This window comes from Arachis hypogaea, chromosome 6 (genome assembly GCF_003086295.3).
Source record: "Arachis hypogaea cultivar Tifrunner chromosome 6, arahy.Tifrunner.gnm2.J5K5, whole genome shotgun sequence".
Lineage (NCBI taxonomy): Eukaryota > Viridiplantae > Streptophyta > Magnoliopsida > Fabales > Fabaceae > Arachis > Arachis hypogaea.
The window spans coordinates 18,410,383-18,425,428 of record NC_092041.1 but is presented as its reverse complement, the minus strand read 5'-3'; the positions used below and the strand labels follow the sequence as shown (position 1 = coordinate 18,425,428).

General features: G+C 37.5%; 1 protein-coding gene across 1 annotated transcript; it reads left to right on the top strand.

Annotated features, from left to right (window-relative positions):
• The first annotated feature begins 11,623 nt into the window (after positions 1 to 11,623).
• LOC140173630 (uncharacterized mitochondrial protein AtMg00860-like) lies at positions 11,624 to 12,373 on the top strand. Its single transcript, XM_072198126.1, has one exon. It carries the CDS (start codon positions 11,624 to 11,626, stop codon positions 12,371 to 12,373), a length of 750 nt encoding a protein of 249 aa, XP_072054227.1.
• Positions 12,374 to 15,046: the final 2,673 nt, after the last annotated feature.

The following is a 15,046-nucleotide window of genomic DNA, read 5'->3' as shown; positions in this document are numbered from 1 at the left end:
AGGAACAGATTTATTTTTAATGATAACGTATTAACTAGTGTGCAATAGATAATGGCGTCAACTTTGAAATTGCAGAAAGAGTTTCAACAAATTCTCAAATCCTAATTGATAAACACTTTACTCTCTATTATATATATAAGGTTACCTCTATAGTAGAGCGTTAAGAATCTTTTGTTTTTTTTTTTTGTTTCATATATAGATATCTATATTTCTTTTTTTTCATAAATGAAATTATCTAACTGAAAAAAAAAGACCAGATATTGTAACATTTTTTATAATTTATTATTAAAATATTACTATTTTAAAATTAGTTATTTAAATATTACCGTTTTTATATCATTAGAAACAAGTATAATTAAAAATAAAATATCAATTCAATTATCATTGCAATAAAAGAGTGATATCTGAATAATTAATAAAAAAGTATAATATTTTTAATAATAAATTAAAATAAAGTGACATTAAGAAAAGGCCGTTGATGCAAGTTTTTCAACCAGGTAATTGGGCAGGGATCGGAGTCATTCATAATAATTTGGGCTTATGGATTAAGCCTTGAACTCCTAATTGGGCCTCAGAGAAATCGACATGTAATTTTCAAATCTAATGGCAAATGTTGTCCAAGAAAAGAAATCTAATGACAAATAGGGAGTGGAGGTACTTCTCGTGTACACAGGGATGAAGTAGGATAGCATTGTTTGTTAGGCTATTTTTTTTTTGTTTCTCTTTTGGACTTAGACTCTCTTTTTTTCACCTAAGAAGAATCTCACCTAACCAACTTTAGTTGATGTCAGTTCACTTATCTGTTTAAATAAATATTGGGAGATCGAATTAAAAAATATCATGAATAACAAAAAAAAAAAAAATTTCACCTAACCTCATAACTAATTTGATAAGGGATAATCTGTCCACTAACAATTAAAATGTCACCTTGTGTAATTAAGAATGACAAATCCTTAAATGAAGTTCTGTTCCGTGATAAATTAATTCTTAGTCTGTTGGGATGAAAAATATCATAAAAAAAAAATTAAAATTGTCATTTAACTCTTAATTATTCATTCTATTGGACATCCTAGTTTCTTTGTTAATATTTCTGTCAACTGATAATGATACTATTCTAGTTGTATCGTTAACTGCATACATATTAGTGCTCAATTTGTGTAAGACAAATAACCCCTGCACAATCAGTAAAACACGTGTTTTGCTTGCTTCTAAATTAATACAAGTTCTTCAAAATTTGTTCATGGATTAGAAATTAACCCTAACAAAGAATCATAAGTTGTACAGATTAATCTTCAGCTTTAAAGTGTTATTCGGAGGAATGAGAGGATAATGACGGATAATGATTTCTATAAGAGACACTTAAACTATTATCTATTTTAGGAAGAAATACTTTAATCTCTATTAATTAAAAAAAATATTTAAATTTTTATGCTATTAGCAATTAACATATATATTAACAGATACGTTAAAATATCTGATGAAATGAATGAATAAAAATCAACATGATACTTTAATTTTGTTAGAGAATAATCACCAAAAAAATTTTCGTTAAAGATATATTATCATTTATCAAAATGATTAGAAATCGAAATGAAATTTCACTGAACAAATATGCGATATTTGCTCTTAAATATGTAATAATGTTTTTAATTAATTTTGGGTAAGAGGTTGTCATGCTCATTAGCCAACTTCATTTATATTATTAATATTTTAGGAGAAGTAATTTAATATTAAAATGACTTAATAGAATTTGAAGCGTCTACTAAGGCTTCTTTAGTGCTCTGCTAGGGTTTATAACAGCGCCTATTAAGACTCTTTAATCTGATAAAACTTAACGTGTAGTCTGATCCACTTCTGAGCACCTGATCACTACATTAAGACGCTGTAGTATAGGAGATAAGAAGGAAGAGACTAGCTGGAGGAACCAAAATGCAGAAGATCGCCAGGGAGGGATGGTATTTCTTGGAGAAGAAGATATCATAGAAGGGGTTCAGGCCTACGCCAATAGCCTGATAGGTAGACTCTTCACTAATAGACAATTCACAATTGGCACCATGGAGAATGCGTTAACAGCGATATGGGATAAGTCGAAAGGATTCAAAGTTACTGAAATAAAACCTAATGTCTTTCAATTCTTCTTTGATATGGAAGAAGAATTACTAAGAATTGAAAAAGGCTCTCCTTAGCTATTTAAGAATTTCGTTTTACACATTAGACAATGGAATGTCCAGGAGGAGGCTGCTGACAATGTAATATCTGAATTCCTAGTTTGGGTACAATTGTGGGGGGCTCCTGAAAAAGTTCAAAATAATGGAAGCAGGGAGAAAAATAGGAGAAAGCCTGGGGAAGGTGTCTGATTTGGGTTTTTTGAGGTTAGGGGAAAAGAAAATATAATCCTCAAGGCTAGGGTTGATATTTGTGGTGAGAAAGAAGTAAAAGACAGCCTGCTAATTGCTGGTCTGGATAAGAAGACCATCAAAATAGGTCTTAGGTATGAAAAGCTAGGCACCATGTGCACTTATTGTGCAAATTTAGGCCACGAGATAAAAAAATGTTCATAATGGTTAGAAGATTCTGCTGTTGGTCATATTCAGAAAAATAAAATTGGAGATTGGGTGAAGTCTGATGAAGTGGGGAGAAGAATTGCAGATAATGAAAGGGAATTTTATAATAAATTAAACTCAGCAAGCTCAATGCTGCCTCACCAAAAAAAAAAAAACCATCTCCAGCTTGGCTGATAGAAGGCTTCTCAAAGCTTAGCATGTCAAAATAGGGGGCACAAACTAAGGACCCAACAAGCAGCATGCAGAGGCTAGTGCGAAAGATTCAAATGAAGGCACTGATGATTTTTAGATATCTACAAATGAAACTACATCCCCGATGATTTTAGGCAAAATCCCTATAGCTCAGATTGATGCCAATGGAAATACCAGTAATGCTACTATGGCTGCTAAAAAAGGGAAGACCTCTAGACTGAAGCAAATGGCAAGGGAAGGAGGTAACTACATCAAACAAGCTAGAGAGAAAAGGAGAAGTATGGATAAAGAAAATAATGATCAGCAAAAAAAGTTGTCTTGGTATTAATCAGATTTTGGATGACCAGGTGGAGGGTGCCAGCTTTCAATTGGCACCCAAGGAGATATGAAGCTACTCTGCTGGAACTGTCAGGGTTTGGAAAAATCTCTGACAGTCCATCATCTGAAAGGGATGCCAAGATCCCACTTCCCGGAGTTTGGTTTCTTCTATGAAACTAAGAACCAGGCTTGCAATGTGGACTAAAAATTAAGGGCAGCTGGATTTAGTAACTGGTTTATCGTTGACCTTGATGATGTGGTGGGAGGAATAGCGTTGGCTTGGAGGGAAGGGGTGACAGTGCAGGTTGTGCAATTGGACCAATTATTTATTACAGCAAGAATTACTAATCAGTGTCCTAATGAGAGCTGGGGTTTGATAGGGGTGCACTTAAACACCAATGAGCAGATGTGATCATTGCAATTCTCTCCATTATAGCTGGTTATCCAACAATTCGGATGAAAGATTGTAGTCATCGGAGACTTTAATGCCATCACTTCGCAAGCTGAGAAATTGGGAGGTATTGCTAAATCGGCATCCTCCATCATTGCATTCCACAACTTTATTGATGATGGAACTCTTGTGGACCTAGTGATGGTAGGGAGACCTTTCACTTGGTCAAATAGGCGTCGCAGAGATGATTTAGTACAGGAAAGATTGGATAGGGCCCTCGCTAGGACTGATTGGCTGTCGTTGTACGCTAATTTAGTGGTCCTTAGGCTCTCTGAGTTAGGCTCAGACCATGCCCCACATTTGATAGACTCTAACCCAAGACCAAGGAGCTCTAAAAGACAATTCACGTTCCAAGAGAGATGATGCTCAAAACTTGAGGTGCGATAGATTATATGTGATACTTGGAAAGAAGAAATCTCAGACTCCCCAATATTCATTCTGGCCCAAAAGTTAAAAAGGTGTAGACACCGTCTTGTTCAATGGCAAAAGGAGAGAAATCACAATTCTAAAAAATAGATTGAGCAACTAAACTGTCAGATCGAAGAGCTGAGATCAACAAGCGTGTATGGTGGAGAGGAATTATTGGAACTAGAGCGAAAATTAGAAATAGCCTACCATGATGAAGAGATGTATTGGAAGGCGAAGTCCAGGGTTAAATGGCTTCAGGAAGGGGACCGTAACACTCAATTCTTCTATCAAAAGTTCAAAAACAGGATGAGAAGGAATAGAATTTGGAATCTAGAGAGTGTAAATGGTGAAACAGCAACTACTAATTCCGAAATTGTAGGAGTAGCTAAAGAATATTTTAAGGAGATATTCTCTTCTACATGTGAAACCGATTCGGAGCCTTATTTCACTGACTTTGAACCTAAGGTTATAGCTTCCATGAACCGTAGGCTGCAAAAACCGGTTACTATAGAAGACGTTAAGAGAGCTACTTTCAGTGTGCATCCCCAAAGTGCTCCGAGAGAAGATGGCATGACAGCCAAGTTCATCCAGTGTTACTGGGACATCATTAGCAGTGACTTATTTCGTGCAGTTCAAAGTTTCTATGCAGGTGGAAGACTTCTTAAAAACTTAAACCACACTCATATTTGCCTCATTTCTAAAGTTTGAGATGCTAACAATATGACTCAGGTGAGACCTAGTAGCCTTTCTACGATGGTATATGAAATTATTTCTAAAATTCTGGTTTTTAGACTCCAAGGTTTGATGACAAATTTGGTGAGTCTTAACAAGAGTGCATTTATTAAAGGCCGCTTGATCTCAGATAATATCTTAATTGCACATGAATATATGCATTATCTTAAAAATAAGAGGCAAGGGCTGGAGACTGAAATGGCTGTGAAATTAGATATGAGCAAGGCTTATGATAGAGTGGAATGGCATTTTCTCTGGTTCATGTTAACAAAACTTGACTTTGATGGTACTTTGATTGCTTGGATTCAAGAGTTAGTCACAACTGTTTCTTATTTTGTCGTTGTGGAAGGTCAACCCTATGGTTTCTTTAAACCAAATAGAGGTATCCCTCAAGGAGACCCTCTATCTCTATATCTTTTCTTATTCTGTGCAGAAGGTCCCTCCTTCTTGCTACATAAGGTAGAACAAAACAATCTAATTCAAGGTATTCCAATGTCAAGGAGATGCCCCAGAGTCAATCATCTACTGTTTGCGGATAATTCGATCCTATTTTGCAAAGCTTATACGAAATCGTGCGAGAATATTTTGGAACTCTTACATACATACGATGGTTTTAGTGGACAAAAAGTGAATCTCAACAAATCCTCAGTCTTTTTCAGTCATAATACTCTAGATTTTCACAGAAATAAATGGGCAGCGGCATTAAATATTAACCACATTAGGGCTACAGACAAATACTTAGGCCTTCCTTCTATTGTTAATAAATCTAAAAAAGCTACATTCAGCCTCATCAAGAAGAAGATCAGGAAAGCTACTGTCAGCAGGAGGTCGATATATTCTACTCAAGGCAGTAGGAGAAGCAGTCCCTATATATATACTGTCCTGCTTTAAGCTCCCTAACGCACTCATCTCAGAAATCCATAGTATGCTCTCTCAATTCTGGTGGGGATAGCAAGGTACAAAAAGAAAAAATGGTGTGGATCAGCTGGAATACTATGACCAAACCTAAGAAGGAAGGGGGGCTTGGGATCAAGGACCTCAGAGCACAGAATATAGCCTTATTGGGGAAGCAGTTTTGGCGAATAACAACACAACCAAATTCACTCCTATCTAGAGTTTTAAAAGAAAAGTATTATCGATATTACAATGCATTAAAAGCCAAAGTTGGAAACACACCTTCATGTGGGTGGCGCAGCTTGCTAGAGGGGCGCAAAGTGGTTGAGAAGGGGCTTTCTTGGAGCATTGGTACAGGCTCAAACATAAGAATTTTTGAAGACCCGTGGCTTCCACCTCCCTATCCTTTCTCTGTCCCTCCACAATCAGCTCATCAAGCTACAAATCCAACAATTTTCTGGGTTAAAGATCTGATTACTTCAAACGGCCGGTGAAACACAAATATGATTTAACATGTTTTTACCGAAGACATTAGTAGCAGAATTTTATCAGTACCGATTGAAGAAGATAGAGATAAAATTAAATGGGCCTTGCACAGATCAAACACTTACAATGTTGCTGCAGGCTACCTGATTGCTTACAACATTTTTCATGAGCCCTAGGAGCTTTGCCCTCCAACTCTATGCCTGAGAGACCTATGGACGTCCCTATGGAAGCTCTTAGTTCCCCATAAAATCCAAATCTTTGTCTGGAAAGCTTTCCATGAATGTCTACCAGTCTCCTCTCTTCTCCATCACTGATTCCCATCCACTAGTGAAACCTGCCCTTGCTGTCATGAAACAGAAGAAACTCAGCTTCATTGCTTAGTCAGATGCAAATAAATTTGAGAAATTTGGGAACAATCTCAACTCAATTGGTGCTTACCTGGTTCAGAGGTTCTCGAATTCAGCTCCTGGTGGTTGATGGCAGTTCAAGCGCACGGTAGAACAAGAGGTAAATCGCTGCTGCAACAGATTGCTATAACGCTTTGGTTGATTTGGAAGGAATGGAATAGCTGGTTCTTTGAGGACAAACGCCGCAGTCCAACAAAATAGTAATTTCGGCGAGGAAGCTACTCCAAAAATTACAAGACTTTCTGTGTCACTCTTCTCCTTAGTTCTTATTACCAATGATCACTTTTTTCTTTTGATTTCACACTTTGGTCTGTTCAAATATCTTTTTGGAAGATCTTCTGATCTTTTGCTTAAGTTCTTGTAACGTGGATGCTAGTTCCTTCTATTTCTATTAATGAAATATTATTGTCTTTAAAAAAAGAATTAATAGTAAATAATGAAGTCAAAATGATCCTGGCTTCATGCACTAAAATTTAGAGAGCATTGATTTAGAGCAGTTGTTTTCATCCAAAATGCCATATATATTTACTAAGGATGAAAAAAAATTAAACTTTATGCGAATTGAAGGTTTCGCTTTCACTATATAGAATTTTGCTGACTATACAAATTTATGAGTTGTCTAGTTTGATTTGGTTATAAAAATTATATTTTTTTATATTAAATTATGCCTTTTGGTTAAATTTGTAATTTTATGTTATTCACATTAATTATTTTGCTAGTCTTTCTCTTTCTTATTTAATATTTTCTTTCTATTACTATCTTATAGTAATGCCACTTAATCATATACTATTTTTTTATTTTCTCTTTTATATTATAATCCAATTAATATCAATAATTTATTTATTTGTTTGTTTCTGTGACAAAACGTATGTATATTTTTCATTAACTAACGTAAATAATAATAAAAAAATATTTTGTAAACAAATTTCATGTGAAAATATTGTATATCACTACAATAATCTCGGTAGATAATAACGGCAGTTTAACAACGGTTGTAGAAATTTATTATTGGATAAAAAATAGTGGCAGTTAATGCAGCGATTAGTCATGGAGTTGCTATTCGTTTCAAATTTAGCAGCGGTTATGTTCAACCGCTGCTAAATATAACAAAATGCAAAAGATAGTTATTGAGCTAGAATTTTTATTTTTATCGGTGGTTTTATTCTAACCGCCGTCAAATTTACTTAATTCCTCACTCTCATATTTGGATGTAGTCTCTTTTTAAAAACTAACAGAATATAAACTACTTTAGGTCTCACTAGTTTCAACATTGTTGTTACACAAAAATGTTGTCTTTCGCAAATATAGAATTTTTTGTTGATAAATAAATTGAGTTTGTCCGTATTTTAATTTTTGATATATTCTAATTAATTAATTTTGAGCAATATGCTTGAGTCACTGTTACCTAAACCGTGACACTATTTTTGGATTTTTTATGTAAAAAAAATTAATCACTTTAAAAATATATTTTTTTCAATCATGTGAACATATTTACAAATTAGATTTTCTCGTTTACTATAAGATCTTATAAGTTTGCATTCAAGCATAAATGTAAAAGAAATATGTGAGAAATGTATCAATTAATGCTAATTTTAATCGAGCATAAATTAAACTAAGGCTTCTTCGAAAATATACCTTATTCAACATGAATTTTGAATTTCAAAAAGTAGTCACATGTATAATACTACAACCAAAACCATTAAACTAAGGGGAATCCACTTAAGTCTTAAAATACAAGGTCAAAATTTCTCTTCAAAATCGTATTAACCTGGGCAAAAATACTCTGTCATGAATCTATAGCTTTCACGTGATACAGAATCTGATATTTCATCTCTAAACCATGACATTTTGTTCAAATTGAAGCCCTTATTTGCAACATGTAGATGATCTTGTATTTGCTAATCATCCAAAGTTTTTTTGTCTTCTTTTGAGACCCTTTTGATATCAGACTTCATGGAGATGTCAATTTTAACGAAGAAGATTTCATCTAAATTTTCTTCTGAATCAGTCTCTATCCCATCTAGACTGTCATTAACTACTTCTCCTGAATATTCAGGTAACATTAAAAATATCAACATCATACAATAATATAAGGCTACTGAAAAGAAACTGTGAACTCCTAAGTCGTCAGATATTAATTTAGTAAAAACATGGTATGTTAATATCACAAGAAACTTTTAGAACAAAACAAAAATAAACAACAATTACCATCTCCTTTATTAATACTTTGGGCATATCTCTTAGAAAAAAGATCTGTAATGTACAATTCTATATATTTCATTTTCTCCTGTGATGCAATATTGAACTCAACAACATTATTGTTTCTAAAGTGCGTCTACATAATAGCAGATATAGTTCATGGTATTTTTTTGTAAAATATACTATTTATAGATAAAGACATCTGTTCTTTTACCTTCAATTCAAATAAACTATTTAAATGAAAAAAATTACCTTTAGCGGCTGTTACTATCGAATGCTGCAAAATCTAAATTTTTTAGCTAAAATAAATGATAACTGTTGTGAAAAGAATTTCAAATTAGTCCTGAAAATCAATAACAGTTACTAACTGCCGTAGAACGTTTTTACCGATAAAACCATGTTTGGTAGCGGTTATTCTAATGAAAAAAATCACCGTTAAAGATTTACTGGCGTCTTTAGTGTCAGCGATCACTCAATCATTGTTATATGTTTAGTGACGATCAAAAAATCGTCACAATCTGAATTTTTAACCGCCATGTTTACTTTTAAATCCAAACTTTGATAGTAATAAATAATATTGTTTAAAATGAAAAGAGTCCTAAAAAAACCGTAATTAAGAGAGAAAAACTAACAAATAAATAATTAATTTGGGTAACATAAAATTATTACAAATTTAACTAAAAAGTGTAATTTAATTGATACAAAGAGGAAAGAAAGGGGGTAAATAAGAAGGGAGAAAAGGCCTGATGGGGCATGTGTGTAATGTGAGTCTTCTCTTCTGACTTGATAACTTTTCTCTGTACTCTCTCTGTACACTCTCTCCCTAAAAACTTCACATTCTAATTAAGATCCCCCTTGCAGGTGAACTTGGACTACATTCATTGATTCCTTCATTCCTTCCATCTAATTCCCTCATACTCTGATTACTTGGACTCATCCCTAATATTGCTATACTATACTTGTGCTGTTATATTACACTTGTACCACTTTCAATTTTTCATCAGAATCTTTTATAGCTTGCAATTGCTATCATTTGGTGCTTTCATTGAGTTCCAATGACAGAGAATACGCGTCTCCAGACATTGCAAGCTGCAATTTCTCGTTTAACCGAGCAATTGGATGGCTACATCGAGCAATTTGCCGCTCTCACACAAAGAATTGGTTTGTTACAGGAGCAGTTCGCCCAGCACTTGGCAGAATCCCCGAGACGCGGACCGTCCTCCCCTATCTTTGGCCACTCTCGGCAGATGAAAGTGGACTTCCCTCGTTTCTCTGGCGCGGAGGATGTCTCCCAATAGATTTATCGCGTGGAACATTTCTTCCGGATCTATGATATCCCGGAGGACCAACGATTGGATCTGGTGGCCGTCAATTTGGAGGGCCAGGCCCTTGCTTGGTTTCAGATGTGGGAGAGACTCGAACCTATGGCTGATTGGCTTGCCATCTCCACTGCCTTGCAAATGCAATTCGGGCCGTCCCATTTTGAAAACCCCTGAGAAGAGCTACTGAAATTGAAACAATCCACCACGGTGAATGCTTACTTTGAATCCTTTAACGACCTAGCAGCCCGTGCATATGGCTTAGATGATGCTTTGCTTCTGGATTGCTTTGTGGGTGGTCTTCATCCGGAACTGAAACGGGAGGTGAAAGCCCGTTCACCGATCTATTTGTTGCAAGCAGTTTCTCTTGCCAAATTGTTCGATGAAAAGTTTCTGCCCCACACCCAACGCTGGCGTTCTGCCGTTGCTCAGACACAGCAACCGGCGGCTCGACCTACCACTGCCCTAGCCCCAAAACCACTCACTACCGTTTCCCCTACACAACCGCCACCTCAAAACCCTCCATTGCTCCCCACCCTTCCAAAGCCTAACACATTGCGCAAATTAACCCCAATGGAGATACAGTTTCGGCGAGAAAAGGGCATCTGTTTTACCTATGACGAGCGCTATTCCCCTTCCCACAAATGTGCTTCCAAGCACTATTTTCTGATCCAAACTGTAGAGGAAGTCCCTACTAACCGGGACTCTGTAATTGAGATTCCTGAAGTTGACCAAATCCTGCCGGTACTAGCTGAGGACAGGGTCGAGCCCCTCCACCTTTCGTACAATGCCATGGCCGGCATCCCTGCCCGACGGTCGATTAGGTTCCGAGGTCTGGTGCACGGCAGAGACATCCGTATACTCATAGATGGCGGCAGCTCGGATAACTTCATCCACTCGGCTTTGGTTCGACGCCTGGCAGTGCCTGTTCATCATTCCCCAAGATTCAAGGTTGAGGTGGGTAATGGTGCTTTGCTCCAATGCGAGGGTGAGGTTTGTAATTTAACTGTTTCCATTCAGGATCATTTGCTCCTTATATCGGCTTTCGTACTTCCCATTGCTAGTGAGGAGATGGTTTTAGGGGATATTTGGCTTGAGACACTGGACACCCATTTGGTAAATTATAGGGAAAAATTCATTACCTTCATGGTTGGGGCTGAAATGGTTACTTTGCAGGGTGAAAAAGATGCCAACCCAGCCCCGGCACAATTTCATCAGTTGCGGTGTTTGCACATAACAGATGAGATTATGGAAATGTATACACTCCAGCTCCAAGAACCGGTTACAGACACCCCTCCTCTTTTGGAATTACCTTCTGATTTGGCGCCCGACTTGGCTACTATATTGCGGGATTACTCAGTTGTTTTTCAGGTTCCAAAAGGATTGCCTCCGCCGAGAGTACACGATCACACCATTCCCTTGTTTCCCGGAATGTCACCTATTAAGGTCCGCCCTTATTGATATCCTCATAGCCAAAAGGCTGAGATTGAGCGGATCGTTGCTGAGATGCTAGCCGAGGGCATCATACAGCCAAGCACTAGCCCCTTCTCTTCGCCCGTGCTGTTGGTGAAAAAGAAAGACGGTTCATGGCGATTTTGCACTAATTATCGGGCCCACAATCATGCCACCATCAAGGATTCCTTTCCTATGCCGATGGTGGACGAATTACTCGATGAATTGTTTGGTGCTCGGTTCTTCTCTAAACTCGACTTCTGCTCGGGGTACCATCATATTCGTGTCAGGTCGGGGGATTGTTTTAAGACGGCTTTCAGGACACACCAGGGCTTATACGAATGCCTTGTTATACCATTTGGTCTGACTGATGCCCCTGCTACCTTCCAGTGTTTGATGAATTCTATCTTTTCTGAGGAATTACGAAAATTTGTCCTCATCTTCTTTGATGATATCCTGGTTTACAGTGCTGATTGGCAGTCTCATCTACATTATCTGGTATATGTCTTACGCGTGCTCAAGCACCATTCCCTATTTGCCAAACTCTCTAAATGCTCTTTCGGAAAAACACAAGTTGAGTACCTGGGCCATGTGGTTTCACTTGAGGGGGTAAGAGTGGATGACTCAAAAATTGAAGCAATTCGTTGTTGGCCGACTCCAACCTCAGTAAAGCAACTCTGGGAGTTTTTGGGACTGGCGAGCTACTATCGAAAGTTCATATGCAATTTTGCCACTCTGGCAGCACCGCTCACTGACTTGTTGCGCAAAGAGGGGTTTGTGTGGTCGCCTTTAGCCTCGGATGCTTTTGTGACATTGAAGGAGGCTCTAACTCATGCACCAGTCCTGGCACTTCCCGACTTCTCCAAACCTTTTGTGCTTGAGACAGATGCTTCGGGTACTGGTATTGGGGGGATTCTCAGCCAAGCGGACATCCCATCGCTTATTTTTTGAAGAAACTTTCTTGCACGGCTCAGAAGCAATCCGTCTATGCCCGGGAAATGCAAGCAATCTTAGCAGCGGTGGCTAAGTTCCGCCACTACTTGCTGGGTCACAGGTTCGTGATACGAACAGATCACAAGAGCCTCAAGGAACTCCAAGCTCAGACCATTCAAACGCCAGAACAGCAGACTTGGTTGGCCAAACTCTTGGGTTATGACTTTGAGATAGAATATAAAAAGGGCTCGGATAATCAAGGTGCCGATGGGCTGTCTCGCCAATTTCTTGCTGTCACCTCGCTCACTTGCGACATTCTCACGCAGCTACGGTCCGATCTTCAGCACTTCAACCCCTCGGATTTATTTTCTGAGGTGGATTTTCGGTCTGGAAATTTGCAGCACCGACATGGTCTTTGGTTTTGGAAGGACCGACTGATAATCCCTTCTACTTCGTCCCTCATCCCGAAGCTTCTTTATGAGTGCCATGACTCAACCATTGGTGGACATGGTGGTTATCAAAAGACATTGTGCCGATTGACTCCCCAATTTTTCTGGAAGGATATGGCTCGTATGGTCAAGGATTATGTGCGCCAGTGCTCTATTTGCCAACAGGCGAAGTACTCCACACTACTGCCCGCTGGTCTCCTCCAATCTCTTCTGATCCCTACTGATGTTTGGCAGGATATTGCTATGGATTTTGTGACGGGGTTACCGCTGACACAAGGATATTCGGTCATCTTCGTGGTAGTGGACCGACTATCAAAGTTTGCCCATTTCCTATCACTAACAGCTACTTTTACAGCCCCCAAGTTGCTGAAACATTTATCAAACATGTAGTGAGTATTCATGGCATGCCACAGTCTATTGTGTCTGATTGCGATAAGGTATTCACAAGCAAGTTTTGGGAGCAATGTTGTATGCGCCAAGGTATCACGCTAGCGCGGAGCTCGGCTTATCACCCTCAGTCCGATGGCCAGACCGAGGTGCTTAACAGGTGTCTAGAGATATACCTTCGTTGTTATACTCAAGACAACCCCAGGACTTAGTGTAAGATTCTTCCATGGGCGCAGTTCAGTTATAATACTTCCTTTCATTCGGCAATCAGCATGTCTCCCTTTAAGGCCTTGTTTTGGCGGAATCCTCCACCTCTACTCTGATATGTTGCCACCTCTACAGACGCTCCAGCTGTCCAGAAACAATTGCAACAGTGAGACTCCCTGATAACAGCCTTGAAATTCCACTTGGGGAGAGCTCAGGCCCGGATGAAGGCCATGGCTGATGGCAAGCGCCGTGACCTGGACTTTCAGATTGGCGACCTTGTTTATGTCAAGCTCCAACCATACCGTCAACGTTCTGTGGCCTTTCGAAAGACCCAAAAGCTATCTATGCGCTACTTCGAACCTTTTCCCGTGGTGCAGCGTGTGGGTAAAGTCGCATACAAGCTGGAGCTTCCTTCCACTGCCAAAATACACCCCGTTTTTCATATTTCTCTCCTTAAGAAGTGTGTGGGCAGACCACCTTCGGTTACCCTACCGGAACCTCTAACAGTGGGTGAGAACAATTGCAAATTGCTGCCTCTCCAGGTGCTAGGCCATCGTATGATCAAAGTGAACGATACTTGGCAGGAACATGTGCTAATTCAATGGCAGCATCTGTCGCCGGAGGAAGCGACATGGGAAGGATATGCGGACATGCAACGGCTTCACCCCTCCTTCAACCTTGAGGACAAGGTCAATCTCCAGGGCGGCGGTGTTGATACAAAGAGGAAAGAAAGGGGGTAAATAAGAAGGGAGAAAAGACCCTGATGGGGCATGTGTGTAATGTGAGTCTTCTGACTTGATAACTTTTCTCTGTACTCTCTCTCCCTGAAAACTTCACATTCTAATTCAGATCCCCCTTGCAGGTGAACTTGGACTACATTCATTGATTCCTTCATTCCTTCCATCTAATTTCCTCATACTCTGATTACTTAGACTCATCCCTAATACTGCTATACTATACTTGTGTTGTTATACTACACTTGTACCACTTTCAATTTTTCATCAGAATCCTTTATAGCTTGCAATTGCTATCATTAATATAACAATATTCGGATCACAATAAAAAATCAGCCTAAAACAATTCAGAAATTATCATATTTTACCTTTTTTAATTACAATTTATCTTATTTTATATTTTTTAGTTACTATTAAAATATTTAAATAACATTAGATATAATAACAGTATAATTATAAATAGGGAAGTTCTATGGTGGCATTAGTTTTAATGGTTAAAAATGGCATAAATTTGACTAATAAATAAAATATTAATATATGACAAAAAAATTAAATCTAAAATCAAAATGATTCTCTCTTTTATAATTTTTTATAATTACTTTTATTAAAATAATTTCTTATAATTTTTTTATAATTATAAAAAATAATTTCAAAAAAATAACACCAAAATAATTTTATAATTATTATTTTAGTATTATTTTTATTTTTAAAAAATAATTTTTATAATTATTTTTACTCAAATGATTTTTTATAATTATTTTTATTATTGTTATTTTTAATAATTTCTAAAAATAACACCAAAATTATTTTTTAACTATTTTTATTTCTAAAAAATAATTTTTTATAATTATTTTTTTTATAATTTCAAAAAACTAATACCAAAATGATATTCTCTCTCTTGGTGTTAGTTTAAA

Bases quoted from the DNA above. Each gene is read 5' to 3' on its own strand.
- LOC140173630 (XM_072198126.1), top strand. From the start codon at position 11,624: ATGGTGGACGAATTACTCGATGAATTGTTTGGTGCTCGGTTCTTCTCT.